General features: G+C 34.1%; 1 protein-coding gene across 1 annotated transcript; it reads right to left on the bottom strand.

Annotated features, from left to right (window-relative positions):
- Positions 1-3,940: 3,940 nt before the first annotated feature.
- LOC130833546 (olfactory receptor 6C2-like) lies at positions 3,941-4,843 on the bottom strand. Its single transcript, XM_057703286.1, has one exon. The coding sequence runs from the start codon at positions 4,841-4,843 to the stop codon at positions 3,941-3,943; it is 903 nt and encodes a 300-aa protein (XP_057559269.1).
- Between the last annotated feature and the right edge of the window lie 12,194 nt (positions 4,844-17,037).

Below are 17,037 nucleotides of genomic sequence, written 5' to 3'. Positions count from 1 at the left end.
CAGTCACTAAGTTGTCTGTCACTATGGATTAGTTTGTTTCCTTGTAGAAGTTTAAAAAAATATAGTAATGCCATATTGTAATTTATATTTCATTTACAATTACATTACAATGTACATTTTACTTACAATTATCATTACAATTGCATTTTCATAGCAATTTACATTTCAAAAGACACTGTGAGTGTAGCCATTTCCCAAGGGTTCTAATAAGCAAGAGGGTAAGGGCTCTTTTCAGCATCTCCAGTATCTAAATAACACTTAATTTTGGATAGGAGTTAAATAAGTTTGACTAAATTTTCATAGCTTTATATATTTGCCTCTAAATTTGATTTGCTCATAAGCAAATACCTATTCTTATTCTTTATTTGTATATCCTGTTTCTATATGTAAGAGCTCTTTTTATAATTTAGATATTAATGTAGCACATGCTTTTTTTTTTAACTTAGTGTATGGTGTATTTTGATTTATAAAATGTTTCATTTTTACTTTTTATTTTTTAACTATATTTATGGCTATTGTTCTTTATTGCCATATTCCTTTCCAAAAGTATTGTATTAATTTACAGTGCCATCAAATATAAATACATAATTTCAACATTGACAGTTATTGCAATAAAAAGCTATAATTTTGCTGTTGCAGATATAAAATGCTATTTTAAAGTTTTTTCTCTTGCATTTCTTTGATTATGGTGAAGGATAAACAATTTTTTCTATGTATTTGTTTACTATATTTCTTCTCAGCAGAAAAGATACTTTTCTTTTATCCCCCAGCTTTATTAGGTGAATTGACATACAACATTGTGTACAGGAAGTGTTTTAAATTCCATATATTCAAAAGTATAACATCTCTTTCCTTTATTTAAATGTTCTTTTTTTTTCTTTCATTGAGAAATGTCTTAAACATGGCATCACATATTTTCTTACAGGAAAGTCATATGCAAACTGTATATGTGTGTATATATCATCCATCTACCAATCTATCAATCTACAGATCAATATGTAATATTTAGGTCATTTAATCCATTGTGTATGTTATGAAAAATAGTTCTAACATATTTACTTACAGAAGAATAAGTTGTAGTTACAACATTCATTAAATATTTAATTCTTTTCACACTGAACTTAAATTCCATTTTTGTCCTTGAACGCATTAGCTTATTTATACAAATCTATTTCAGTATTCTTTGTTCTGTGCATTAATAATTCCTAGGCCAATACATATTTTAAGTTTATTTCAATGGATCCTATTTGTACATTTGTGGGAAGTTTGTGAATTTTAGTCTTTCAAGTGCATCTAGAAATAGTTTTATGTGATTAAAAGCATAACGAAATTTTAATGAGAATTGCATTAAATTTCTATATGTTAGTTTTGGGTGAATTATTATCCTTTTGGTGTATTGCTTTGCATCCAAGAATAAGATAACTGTATATATATTCATGATTTTATATCTTTAAATTGATTGTGTCTCTTTCTTCATTTAGAAAACCATACTTTACTTTTAATCACATCCTCTTGTTATTGTTTTGATTGAAATTAGTTTCTTATTTTGCTTTTCAGGTATTTACCGCTATATAAACTAGACCACTGATTTTTACAAATATGTTCTTATCCAATTTAAATTATCTTCTAAATTCTATTATTTGCCTATTAGTTTTTTGCATTTATGCCTCTTTCAATAATGTTAGTGGAAGACTATGTACTTCTTTATGTGAAATTAAAACAACATTAATCCATAGACATGATTTATTCTACTGATTCACTGAAAAAAAATACTGCCAAATATGTTATGATGTAAATGCTAAGCGGTCATACATTATAAACACATTTTATAATCAGGTTAATGATGCTTAAAACATGCATATTCAAATTGCTAAAAGTTATATTTCTGTGTCTTCTGTGTAGCAAATATAATGATTTTATTTTCTTATCCTATGACTTTTCAAGATCATCCAAAACAACACTGAATAATAATAAAGAAACTAGACATCCATATTTGATTATTGATTTATATTTATAGTCTATCAGTATTTTATTCTTTAAAATAATGTTTATTTCTTATGAATAATTTTTATTGTTTTTAATCAAGTTCCATTTTACTTGTGATCTTTTTCATGACTGTTAAATTTTATGAAAGGTTTTTAGGGCTGTACTTATCTATTATTATGATGCCTCTTTAAAAATTGATATGATGAAGTATGTGGATAGACTTTACTGAGATATAGCTTTTCTTAGTAGATTAAACTTTAGTTAGTCCTACTCTATTTTTTTCTTTTAATATGTTTCTAACTTGTACTTACATATATTTTATGAAGAAAATTTCTATTTATACACTTAAATGAAGTTATATTTTCTTTTTCTATGGTTTGGAATGGAATCATTTAGGCTGAAATTATTTAGGATATTTTTAAAGTTAGTGAGGGTTTCTAAAAAAAGAAATTATCCTTTTTACATTTTGCAGCCAGAAATTTATTCACTTTTCTGATAAATTATATGGATATTGCTATATTCAAATTTGTAATTTCTTTTTCTTTGTATTTTACCAAGAATTTTTTATTGCTTTCAATTTTTTATGTAAAATTTGTCATAAAATTGAATGCAGCATCATTTATATCTATTTGAATCTCTTATGTATTGATATTTATATCTCATTCTAATTCTTAATCTTAAATATGCTGCTTTCTGTCATTTTCACCATATTTGTATATGTAATATTATTTTCCCCTGAGTTTACAGAAATCAGTCTCTGAATTTTTTACTTTAAGTTTTACAGTTCGTTGCTTTTGCTTTTTATCTAAAACTTTCATTGTTCGCTCTACTTTGTTTTATTGTGTAGTTTCTCCCATAATTTCAAATGAGTGTGAGTCACTTTATTTTTAATATACTTTTAAATGTTACTATCAGAGATTAGTAAGTACATAAATTCCTCTCAACTACAAATTTATGTACACCAATGTGCTTTGTACATACAGATTTTATAAGTACGTGTGCTTTACATACAGATATTTATCATGTTATTGCTTGCTAGATATGCTGTAATTTGTCTCAATTTTTAATTGTTATTGGCATTGTGTAGTTAATGTTAAAGGATTTATTTTAAATATTTACATTTAAATATTTATATCTAATTTATAAAATTTAAAAACTTCGTTTGTGTGCTTCTACAATCAGGTCTTAAATTACATTAGAAAATCTGTTTCTCTTCTTTTTTTTAAGTTGATGGACAGAAATACTCAAAGTTACCTGAATTTGTGTTTGGGTAGACTGTGTTATAATTCTCCATTCCACTGACTGTGTATCAATTTGGTAATCTTACTTTCATTTTATTGTGCTATTTCTCAATTTTTTCATCATGTGAGTATTGAGATCTTATATTCCTTCTCTATGTGTTATTTAAATTCATTTTGTTTGGATACATTTTAAGGTATCTTTAGTCACTCTTCTCTAATCTATGCCACACTTAGTGTCAAGCTTAAGCTGTTCTGTTTTGAATATACTTTTTATCTCTGTCACCCAGGGATTTGTTTTATTTGCTGTCAGATAAACTAAACACTGAAAATAATAGTTATTAAGTTGTACCAGCAAGTTTCCAGGTATTTGCATTGTTAGTACTTTTACAGTATTTTAATCTACCATATTTTTCTTAGGTCTGGAATTATAACATATTTTTACAAAAACTTGTGCTTTTTATTACTGCATTGCACTTTATTTACAACTTTTCACCCCAATTTTATTATAAACATATTCATGTGGATGGAATTGTTAAATAAGTTTGGAATAGAGAAGTCAAATTGTTATAGTATCCAATCAGTAAAGTTAAAGAAGTTGCAAAATGTAAACATAACTGGGAAGGAGATTATGAAGACTTAACAGGATGAGAACTTCACCGGAAAAGTTGAGGGAATATTCATGCTTTCACTATAATCAATCTAGTACTTTTGTCTTACTTCTTTAAGAAGAAGGCAATCTTTTTGATCAAGTCATTCAAGGCTTTCTTCACTTGCTTGTTTCTCAGAGTATAAATAAATGGGTTCAACATGGGTGAAATAGAAGAAATGAGGAGGGAAACTCCTTTATTAAGAGCCATCTCTTTCTTGGCTGAAGGTTTGATATAGATGAAGATGCAGCTGCCATAGGTGATGGAAACCACAATCATGTGGGAAGAACAGGTCGAAAAGGCTTTTTTCCTTTGCTGAGCAGAGGAGAACCTTAGAATTGTCATGATGATATACATGTAGGACAGAACAACACACACAAGGGTCATTCTCTCAATGAGCCATGTGTCTGAGCATGATATCTTTAGCAGAGGGGTGGCATCACAGAAAAAATGATCAATGATGTTGGAGTCACAGAATTCCAGATGGAGGCCCAGGCTAAGTGGGGGGATGATGATTAACAAACTAATCATCCAACAGCTGATGATAAGCCTATGGCAGACTCTGCTGTTCATGATGCTCACGTAATGCAGGGGTTTGCAGATGGCCACGTAGCGGTCGAAGGACATAGTGGCTAGAAGAAAAAATTCTGTTATCCCAAAAAGGTAGGTAAAAAATATTTGCACAGCACACGCAACATAGGTAATGACTTTGTCACCAGTTGATATGTTGTACAAAAGTCTGGGAATACAAGCGGTTGTGAATGAGATTTCTAAGAAAGCGAAATTTTGGAGAAAAAGATACATGGCTGTCCTGAGATGGCCATCTATGAAGGTGAGAAAGACGATGGTCAGGTTCCCAGCTACACTCAACATGTAGGTAAAAAAAAGAAAGATGAAAATCAGAACTTTCATTTGTGGGTCATGAGTCAGTCCCAGCAGGATGAATGTTGTTATTGTGTGGTTTCTCATCATGGATTCTGACCATCTGCCCAGTCTGCAGCAAAAATTCAGAGGTACTTGAAAAGAGTGTAATGAAGCCAAAAGGAGAACACAACACTGGCCATAAATGCCAAGCAAACTGACTTGACTGTCTTGAAGTGAACATCTTGTCTATGAGTAGTATTTTAATTGTGGATATAAGTAGTAACTGTATTTTCATTCTTGCCTCATCTTTCAATCAGATAGTTTCATCTTTGTTCCTAATACTTTTATGAACAAAGATTAGGAATAGCTAATTAATGACAAAGACACCAGCTTCAATTGTTTTCAGATTTCATTTAGTGAAAACTGAAACCTCCAAGTGCTTGGAATTTCCCTATGTCACAAACAGTTAGGAAGTCCCCCCTGCAGAACGGAATTATTTTATGTGATTTTGCTTTTTTTTTAAATTGTCTTTATTTAAAATATACTCTTCCTGATGATGTGGAGGGCAGGTTCAACTCTCCCCCCAAATGTATACTGTTCCCAAGTAAGCTTCAGGGTTTGCAGCTCCTATCATAGAGAAGGAAGTGATTTTGGTTTATTCTTTGCTTGAAAGCTGATAGCTTCCTCCAAATTAGGGGCTACCTAGGGTACAACCACAGCAGGTGAACCTGAGATGCTCTGAACACTTTGACAGCTCAACTTCCTTCCCCTTCTCCTAGTCGTGGGCACTTAGGGCATCGCTGTGATACTGAACTGAGCCTTTCACATTCCAGTCAGTTGTCAGTGTTCTCAAAGTAACAGTATCTTTTCTGATCATTAATACAGTTCATCCCATGAGGCTCAGTTTCTCCTAGATGTTACAAATCAGGGATTGAGAAAGTAATTGACCTAGGATGTGACTGATTAATTTCTATTTATTTTAACATTCTAGTGAATCAATATTGTTAACGAAAGGCCTGAGGGGTGTCAAATAAGATGATAAATCATCAGAATGTATGACCTTATTTTACATGGGAGTGATCTTATTTGTGTGTATGTGTCAATGTGCTTGTGTATTTTTTGTTTATGTTAAGTTATGATTGAGGATAAGGTAGGAATTCATTGTCTTGATATCTCTCAGACTATACTACACAGACTAATGCATAAAAATCAACTTGTCCATGATTTTATTTATTGAAGGATAACAAATTTTACAAATGACCTATAACATATAACTTTTGGTTTCATTACAAAATATCAAAGTTTACAGTAACAGTTCTGACTTGATAAGGACACACATAATGGATTTCTTACATAGTAATTTATGACTGTTTCTTACAAAGGGCACTGAAAATAAAAACTTTATTGTACTTACTTTTTTGCACCAATCAATCATAACTTCAGATGGTTGTTGAGCAACATTGGTTCTTAAGGCTAAAATCTGTGCCTTTCTGTTCTCTCTTGCTCATAATTTCACTCTATTTATATGCTCTTTGGTAATGCATAGGTTTTTCTATCATTTATCACCAAAAATTATGAAATTTTCCTCACAAAGGACTGCAGCTATTATAAACCTGAGGAGTATTTTCTTTTTCTGCCCCTACCTGAAAATAAAAAGCAGTTCCAAGAGTTGAGAATTATTAAGAATTCTCTTAGATTTTGAAGGTCTTTATATTCTGACTTCCCTGGGGAAAGAGAGGTTTATACATTAACAATGTTGGGATTTGTTTTATTTAGCACATTTACAGCATAACGAAAGGGGTCCTTAGAGACCAGGTGCAATAAAGTCACTATGGAATCTTCTGTGTCATAATGATGGCAAAAAGCCTAAAACATGCAGCTCTGAGGAGTATCCTCAGAGGAAAGATGATGGAACAGCTTAGAGATTGGAGCACAGACAACAAGAATGAGATAATACATGATTCTAAATAATTTATATTTGTATTTATATCATACAAATCACTTTGTAGATCAAAGAGCCCTCATTTTCTCTTGTGCTTACTTATTCCATGAGTTAATACAATTGTTTCAAAAATTAATTGATAAAACATAATGTGTATGATATCCAAATCCAGACATAATTAATGTTAACACTTTAAAAAATGTCTTTTCAGATTATGTCAGCAACTTTATCTAAATATGTTATATGCAACATTTACAAATATGTCAACAAAAATCATACCTTGCTTAATTGGCTAAATAAATTGTAAAGTTCAGTGTAAATCTAAAACATATTGTGGATGAATTTATATCTCAATTTTTATTAAATATGATTACATCCTATTTTGTTACTATGAAGTCAGGTTAAAACAAGCAAGCTCATTGTATAAATTTATAACTTTATATTTTACTATTATTAAAATGAATACTTGTATATAACTATTTAAACAATAAAGTAGAATTAAATATTCTTCCATGTTATAATTTTTTGAAAAGATTCTGTGTTATTATTTTAGTAAAAATATTTTTATACTCTAGCTGATAAATCTAGAAGAGATATTTCTTCTTCAGAAATACACGGAAACCAACAGGTTAACTTCTAGAAGTGAAATACAATACCAGAAAGCAGAAATTTACTAGATGATATTAATAACATTACAGATAATGTAAAACAAAAGACTTTAGGTAAGATATAAAGTTAGATAAATTGAAGCCTAGAGGCAAAGATACTGAAAATCTACTCCTACAGGTAGATTTAAAACCTGGAGGAGAATATCAAGTGATCTAACATATGCATAATTTGAGTTGAAGATGAAGGGGCTAGGCAAAGGAGACAGAAAAATACTGGAGGAAATTTTAAAAATGGCTGAAAAAGTACACATTGGATGATAACAAAAAAGGTCGATACTCACCAAGGATAAAAACAAAGGCAATCACATTGAGGATCATAATAGTTAAATTCCTCAGAACACGTGTTAGGAAAATCTCAATAAAGCATGTATTGGGACAGATTTAAGAATGATCTCAGTAAAGCAAATCAAAACTATGATGAGCTACCACCTCATACCACTTAGAATGGCCATCAATGAAAAGTCTAGCAATAGATGCTAGAAGGGCTGTGGAGAAAAGGGAACCCTCCTACACTGTTAACAGGATGTAAGTTGGTTCAGCCACTGTGGAAATCAGCATGGAAGTTCCTCAAAAAACAAAATAGAGTTGCCATATGATCCAGCAATCACACTCCTGGGCATATATCCAGACAAAAGCCTAATTTGAAAAGACACATGAGCCCCTAGGTTCACAGAAGAACTATTCACAATAGCCAAAACATGGAAACAACCTAAATGTCCAATTGACCCATGAATGGATAAAGAAGATGTGGTACGTATATACAATGGAATATTACTCAGCCATAAAGAAGAATGAAATAATGCCATTTGCAGCAACATGGATGCAACTAGAGATTATCATACTAAGTGAAGTAAGTCAGAAAAAGACAAATACCATGTGATATCACTTATATGTGGAATCTAAAATAAGACAGAAATGAACATGTCTATGAAAAAGAAACAGACTCACAGACATAGAGAATAGACTTGTAGTTGCCAAGGGGAGGGTAGGTAGGAGGGGAAGGATTGGGAGTTTGGGGTTAGCAGATGCAAACTATTATACAGAGGATGGATAAACAACAAGGTCCTACTGTTTAGCACAGGGAACTATATTCAGTATCCTGTGATAAACCATACTGGAAATGAATATGAAAAAGAATGTATATACACACATACATATATATGAAGCGCTTTGCTGTATAGCAGAAATTAACACAACATTGTAAATCAACTATACTTCAATAAAATGAAAAAGTAATGATCTGAGATTTCTCATTAGAAATAATTGAAATTAGAGGACAGGGGAAAACTATCATTAAAGATGAAATTCACTGAAAAGGGAACTAGGCTGCAAGTTCCTGTTCTGGGTAGATGTGGTGCTGTTACATGTTAAGTGAAGTCCAGGACAATTCCTGGACCTGCTTATTTCATTCCTGCTCTCCCCAAGAGTCCCTCGTGTGAGTAAAATTTTCAAATTATCTTCGTGTGTGGTGTTTTCATTATAATGAATGCTGCAGAGACATCCATGTGGCAAAGCATCAGCTAGTCAAAAGTATGCCAATTTTTGTCCGGTTTTATTGTTGCCTTTTCTATGAGAGTTTTTCTGATTTCCTCATACAGCTATTCTGGAAGGTCCACTTTCTATGAAATTGCTGTAGCTTTTGCAAAGTCGGGTAGTATAAATCCTCCAAACATGTTAATCGTGTTTAAAACTCTTTTGACTATACTAGGTCTTTTGAATTTCCATATGAATTTTAGTATCACCTCATCAATTTCTACAAATATCCTGCTTGGAGTCTGAATGAGGCTGCATGGGTCTGTAGATAAACATACAGTCTTTCAGTCCAAGGATATGCTCTATATCTCCACGTACTTAGGTTTGCCTTCTCTCAACAGTGTTTTGTATTTTCAATGCACCAGTCTTAGACATCTTTTGCTAAATTCATCTCTAAGACATTTTACACTATTTTGAATTCTTAAAAATGTACTTTCAGATTGCCTGTTGCCAGTATGTAGAAATACAGTTGATTTTGTTTATTGACCCTTTTTGTTGTGCCCTTGCTATCCTTATTTCTAGTAGCTTTCTTGTTATTTGCCAGTAAAGATAGTTCCAGTTTTTAAAAAACAATCTCTAGGTCTTTAATTTTGGTTTTTATGAAATTTTTCTATGGCTATATTTTTCTTATTTTTTATCTTAGGTAGAAAGCATTGAGTTTCTTTTCACTAAGTATGATCTTAGTGTATGTTTTTTGTTATACATTATTTTAATTTAAACATTTGTAGTGAATTATAATATACATATTTAAAAGTTTACATATCACACACAGATGGATTCCCACAAGTTTACCAGGATTAAATAACCAAAATAACCAGGTTAAAAATCAAAAACAATGCTTCTGATACCTCAGCTTTTTTGAAAATATTGCTCTACTGTATTGCTTTGTCATACATCATTTTACCATACGTGCATGGAACTATTTCTAGGCTCTTCCTCTACTAATCTGTTTGTTCATTTTCATGCCAATGTTACTTTATTACCGTGCTTTCATACTAAATCTTGATAATTTACTTGGTAATTCTCCTAGCTTTGCTAGTCTTCTTCAAAATCGTCCTATGCATTCCTGGCATCCACAATTTCCATATAAATTTTAGATTCATCTTGACAATTTTCACAAAAGCAACTGAATGTTTTGCCCATTTAGAGAGGTCTACTCAGGCCTCTCTACATCTTTCCCAGGCCTTGTCACTAAGGGAAAGACATGAATTTTGAGAGGCCTTTGGGTACACTGTTAGGAATTGAATTGTGGTTCCCTAAAATGATATGTTGAATATTATGATGAGCTCTAATTCAGAATAATTGGTGCCCTTATAAGAAGGGGAAATTTGGACATACACACTGGCAGGCATAGAGGGGAGATGGAGTAATGGCAGACAGGGAGGAGATGTGCATATGATGACAGGCAATGATTAGAGGGATGCATCCATGAGCCAGGGAATGCCAAGGATTACTGGCAAATACCAGAAAATAAAAGAGGCAAGGAGGGTTCAGGGTTTTTCCCTAGAGCTGTCAGAGAGAGCATGGCTCCACTGAGACCTTGATTTCAGGCTTTTGGCTTCCAGAATTGTGAAACACTGAATGTCTGTTGTTTTAAGCTACCCAATTTTTAGTACTTTGTTATGGCAGCCTTAAGAAACCAATACTGGACTTCCTAGGTGGCGCAGTGGGTAAGAATCCACCTGCCAATGCAGGGGACACGGGTTTGATCCCTGCCCCAGGAAGATACCACATGCTGTGGAGCAACTAAGCCCGTGCGCCACAACAATTGAGCCTGCGCTCTAGAGCCCGTGAGCCACAACTATTGAGCTCATGTGCCACAACTACTGAAGCCCATGCGCCTAGAGCCTGTGCTCTGCAACAAGAGAGGCCACCGCAATGAGAAGCCCATGCACCAGAACGAAGAGCAGTCCCCACTCACCTCAACTAGAGAAAGCCCGTGTGCAGCAACGAAAATCCAACACAGCCAATAAAATAAATAAATAAATAAATTTATATTAAAAAAAAGAAACTAATACAGATATACATTTTTGGTCCCTATCTGTAAGTAGCTTATTCTGTTTTGGAGACCCAAGTCATACACATCAGAGCAGGCAGGGTTGGAACATCCCAGCTTTCCTTCTGCTCTAATCAACATATCATTTGGCAAGTTTTTTTCCCTCTCTCCTACTCGTATTTCGACTATGAGCAAGGAGAGTTAGGTCAGAACTAAAGAGCCATTCAGTTCTGACATTCGGTAACTTCAAAATGAAGATCTACTGGAGGACAGGAGAGTATTTAGCCATAAACTAATTTCAGGAGGCAAAAAGCCAGTGATTTAGTAAAGAGACCCCAAAGAAAACAAAATTAGGCTCAGCTTTCTTCTCTATTTTCATAAAACAATTGTGTTTGTGAGAGGGAGAGAACCCTGCTCTGGGATGTTTCCTGATTTTCTAACATGCAGTTAAGAGTACAGAGAAAGATTAATGAGGCTGCTGGTTACACATTTTAAAGCCCTCTATTAGCCTACAGTGTAGACAGCTAGCATTCACAATGCTGACTCAATTGTGCAAGACGGTCAGTTCCCTACAACCTGTTATTATTTGAAATCTCCTGAGGATGTCCCCATACTGAAATAGCCTTCCAAGATCAGCATGGCATGCCTGAGAAAAGACAAATGAGCTCAGAATAAGCCACAAATAATTTAGCTAAGGATACCAAAAGGAATCACCCTCGTTTCCTACATTGCCAAATATGGGATTTTTCAGTGAGATACTGAAAACCTGCTTCTTGGCAACTTGACTATAATAACAAGGATGTGACTTTCTGAGGGCCTAATATAAGGGGGCCTCTTTTGGCATATAGCTGAAAGTTTCATTCATCTTTATAAAGTGTCTGGGAACTTTGAGGGTCGTAGAGAGAAATAGGTGAGAGACTGGTTTTTCAGGAAGCTCACCTTTTAAATTAGACATGAGTGACCCTCAGCTGGGGCCAAAAAGTTAGTTACAGACATAATAAAGAATTACTGCTGAGCCTATGGCCATAAAATGTTTGTATCTCTGAACCTCTATTGAAGTTACTACACCTTGAAATATGACTTGACAATTTCTTGGAGACAGGAACCATGGAACAATCATTTTGAATTTCCCATAGCATCTAGCCAAGTGGTAGTTTTGTCTCCATCTTCCACCCCTCACAGAGACAGGATGGACCTCTACTCAAAATCTGGTTTGGATGTGGAGATGGATGACACCATGCACACAGGAAGAGGGTGTGTAAAGTTTATTATTCACATAGTAAAGTTCTCTGGGGAGACCAGAGAAGGTTTTCCAAGTTGCTCTGAAAATAGCTTGAAAGAGCGGGGAAAGAAGACTGACTTGAGGTTTTTATAGTTGTGGAAAGGTAGAGATGGGTGAAGTTACCTTCAGCCTTCCTGCCAGTGTCAAAGAAGGGAGCACCTGAGCTTTCTTGTCAGTTTACCCAGATATGGGAAGAAGTAGAGGATAGAGAAGTGCAATTCAAGCTTTCAACAGTCAAACATCAAAAAGTGGAATCAGACCCTTTAGTAAGCTTGCTATATACTCTTACATGGATAGAGGTGACTATGTTTCACAGTTCCATCTCAAAGGCAAAAATCACTGGCGAAGTGAGGGAGTACCTTTTTAGACACAATTGATAGACTTTTAATTAAATGAGGGAACTTGACTTTCCTACTTCTTTTATCTTGTATTTGACATGTAGTTGAATGTTCTGCAACCACATCACACACAGGAAGCCTGAATCTCTTGTGAAGGCAGGCAGAAGATGAGGTTAGGAGGAGACTGGATCCATTGAAGATGTTGCTGAGCTATCATGTAAGATCTCATAATCTTTTTGTGGGAGGCAGCAGGTTATAGGGTGCTGAGATATTTGTCTCCTCAGCCCTTGGGTCTATCAAGTATGTACAAATTAGAAAAATAAAAACAAGGCTGAAAGAATAGGGAAAGACCCAAGGAAATAAAATCTTGTGTTGCAATGAATTCTAAATACTATGCAGAAGCTGAGGAGGCAACCTTAAATGCATTTGAGTGAGATGCTTCTCAAGGAGAACAGGCAGAGTTAGAAATGTAGGAGGACAGAGATTTGAATTTTACTTTGTTTGCATATTACTAGTTGATTGCATTTAGATTTTAAGATTGCCTTCAGTGTTAAGTGTTAAGAGAAGAGTCAAGGTATCCAAATACAATAATTTTATGCCCCATCATCCCAGTAGGGAGACTTTTTTATTTTGTAAATTTGCAACATTTGGTTAACTGCATAATTTTGGGTGAAATAAAGCTGGGTGACTTAGAAGTCAAGATTGTCAAAAGTTCAGAAATAACAGAATAAAACCTATGAACCACTGAAGTGGTAATTAGTGAAAGTTTATTGTGCATATACCATAAAGACAGTTTGTGAACTGCAAGCACTCAAACCAAACATGGAGTGAGACTCAGGGGTATACGGTTATAATGCAGTCTATATAGTAAGAAGAAAGTGACCTTGCATGCTTCCATTCTCTTCCTTGGAGCCTCCTGATCTGACCTTGTGAATAAACATTGTCTAGAGGATAAAGCACCATCTGGAAGAGAGCTCAGTTATCTTAGTCTTTAAACTACTAAATTTGACAGCAAGACCCAGTCATGCATAATGACAATCCTATGAACAGCCCCAAGCAAGATCAGTGGCTCTCTCCCCAGATCAGATGAGACACTCAGCTTACCCAGAAACCTGTGTTTTTAGCCACTGATTTTGGGGGAGATTTGTTATTTCATAATAGCTAACTGCGGAATGTGACGGGGGCATATATGAGGGGTTCCAGACACAGCACTAGAGTACATAAGTGGTCTGGAGGGGCATGCAAGGAAGAGAAGCTTTGTAAGAGGTGACACCATGAGTTTAGGTCTCAAAATGAAAGATATAAAAATCAAAAATATTCCAGTCTGCACCACTGAGGTCTAGGGGGAGATATGTGAAAGATGGTAAAGAAAAAAATAACCAAATATTAAAAAAATGTTTTCTTTCAGAAATATCTGTGAAGGTTACATGTTTTATTCTTTAATCTTCAAGCTATTTTTTTTTTTCATGAAAATCTTTGCAGTTTGCTAATGGGTTCCTCTTCTATAACCAGAAGCTTCTATATATTTTGCTGGTTTAATTTTGTTGATGTGTTGTCTATTATTTTCATTTAGCTGAGATTTTCTCACTCCTGTTGGCTTAATTTAGCTACATTAAGGACTTAAATTTTATTATATATTTCATACTTGACCTGATTTGCCATCCTAAAGATGGCTTTATTGTCTCAACAGAGTTTATTAGATCACTGACATCTAGGTTATCAATTCATGTAGAGATTGTGCTCTTTCACTTAGGAGGGAATCTAATGAATCTAAATTATGAATTTGGGGACTTTAAAGTTTACTTTTCCAAGGTAGTTGTCGCCAGTTTTCGAAACTTTTATGTTTTCCTTTGCAGTGTTAATATATACTTATTTTTGCACCAAGTTATCCTGGTTTTCTTAATTTTTTTAAGCTCTTTATTGGAATATAATTGCTTTACACTCTTGTACCAGCTTATGAGTTACACCAAAGTGAATCAGCTGTGTTTATACACATATCCCCATATTCCCTCCCTCCTGCGACTCCCCACCACTCTCCCCGTCCTGGCCCTCTAAGGAATCACCCATCATCGAGTTGATCTCCCTTTGTTATACAGCAACTTCCCACTAACTATCTATTTTACGGTTGGTAGTATATACATGTCTATGCTACTCTCTCACTTCGTCCCAGCTTCCCCTTCGCCCCCCGCCCCCCCAACCCCGCGTCCTCCAGTTCATTCTCTGCATCTGCATGGTTTTCTTAACTTTTAAGAATTATCTTGCTTCTGATTAAGAATAATACTAATATGTATCCTTTTTTCCCCCATTGTCATCTGGATATTTCAATTGCAAGCAGCTATGTGGTTATCACATTTTCATGTTAATTCAATAATTCAAGTTTTTGTTTGTTTTTGCTTAATGTATAATACTTTTTACACTCCTCTGAGACTGGTCTGAGTTTAGGCAGGGCCTCACTTTGGAGAAATGTCACTTTGGAGAATGTTTATTTGCAATGAGAAAAAAGAAGTGAATGGTAATTTTGGATTCTTGATTCATTAATAAGAATGTGATAGGTATTATAGCAAGAATACACTGGGAACAAGGAAGAGATAAAAGAATGAAGAATGTAAGATGAAACACTTAAGTTCTCCTGCTTTATCCTGATAGGCTGAATTCTTGGTTTCAACATTCCTTTACTTCTTTGAGATCAGTGAAATTCTTTTGATGATGTCTATAAAAGCATGTTTCACTTGCTTGTCCCTCAGGGTATAAATAACATGGGGGCAACAGAAGTAGTACACAGTGACGTATACTTATTAATTGCCACTTTATCCTTTGCTGAATCTTTGATACAGATGAAGGTACAACTGTAGGTGTAGAAACCACATTATATGAGAAGAGCAGGTAGCAAAGGCCTTCATATTTTGCTGGACAGAAGGGAACTTTATGATGGTCTTGATGGTGTACAAATAGGATGCTATGCGCAGAAGTGTCACAATGTCGGTCAATACAGCAAAGGCAATAACCATCGGTTCTATAAACTGTGTGTCTGAACAAGGGCTCTTCAGCACAGGAGAGCATCACAGACAAAATGGTCAATGACATTATAGTCACAGAATCTCAGACATAAGTCCAGGCAAATATTCTGATTTGAAGTAAATTCTAAAATGCTCAATATAGGTCCCAGGAAGATATTCAAACGGTATGCTACTCATAAAATAAAATTGGGAAGGTGAAAGCAGTTCTCTCTTAGAGGAAACATATTCTGCCTTGAATGTGATAGCCACACCCATTGTTGGCCATAGGTTTAATGCTTAACCCCATTTAGTTAAGTGAAAGTATCTGGTAACTATTATAAAAAAAATAGATATTGTCTACTCTGGATGCTCTATGCATGCAGAGGTGCAGCCTATTAACGTGTACTTTTCAAAAAGTTAAGAAGCATGACTCTTATACAGTTACTAAATGAACACAAGCAAAAGATTATAGGCAACTGAACAATGGAACCAGTAGAATGGTAAAGCTGTTTCAAAGAATCTTTATCATAGGATAAAGACTTTTTACTCCAAAGACTCCTGGAATAAGTTTTCTAATGAATACTGAACTGGTTAAATCATATAGAGCTATAACAGTGTAATCTTTGTACCATCTTTTCTTGGAACAAAAATCTACAAGTTAACATGTAATCTGATGTGGACACTAAGCAAATTTTGAAAAACAAAGTCAAATGCAAGTGTATTTTCCTGTGTAATTAAATACTTCTTTGGTGAATTTGTTAAACAATGACATTGTGAGGGCATGCAGCTCTGCTTTAATTCCAAGATTTGAAAATGTTTTTCTCAATATTTCATTTGTGCAATACTTCTAGCCTCTTTACTCCCTATCTTTTCCCTATAGCATAGAATAGTAGAAAAAAATTATGATGCAAATCTATATTTGTTAACGTGAAAAATATTCACATTTTGGACTGGTAACTGAGTATGTATATTACTTTCATGTATATTTATATATTTTTCTCACTGGAAACAATTTTTATCTTTTGTTTGTACTCTGTTATCTAAGAGTGGAAGAGTAGCCAGAGTTATGTCTTTTCATCAGGCAATTGTTATGCTCTTGGAATATGTCCAGTAAGGTTGTTGCATCTTATTTTCTCCAAGGATGTGTTTCCCACTGACGCCTCTGTTAGGTTTTGCCAAGATTCAGTTCACATTAGATTCATTAGTCATGTTTGAACTTTGGTCACAAAGGGCCCTTTATTTATTCACACAGAGGACTTCTGCACATCCATAAGAGACTGGGAGAATAAAACGGTTACTTAATTTTATCGTGTAAAAATCTATCTATGCCCAGAAAAATCAGAAATTCTCTATTTCAAAGTCTTCTAAAAATCACCTGACATTTCTCAGAAATTTAAAATAAATGTTTTTATTTCAGGACTGAAATATAAGAAATTTTTTTCTAGATTTAAAGTGGATTAGGATCTCCGAAGAGCGTCTATGTAGGGAAAAGCTGTTGAAAATTCTGGTAGCTCATTTGTTCTCCAAAATGTTGTGAGACCACA

This window comes from Hippopotamus amphibius, chromosome 12 (assembly GCF_030028045.1).
Source record: "Hippopotamus amphibius kiboko isolate mHipAmp2 chromosome 12, mHipAmp2.hap2, whole genome shotgun sequence".
Taxonomy (NCBI): Eukaryota; Metazoa; Chordata; class Mammalia; order Artiodactyla; family Hippopotamidae; genus Hippopotamus; species Hippopotamus amphibius.
Note: the sequence above shows the minus strand (reverse complement) of the source record. Positions and strands in the feature narration are given on the sequence as shown.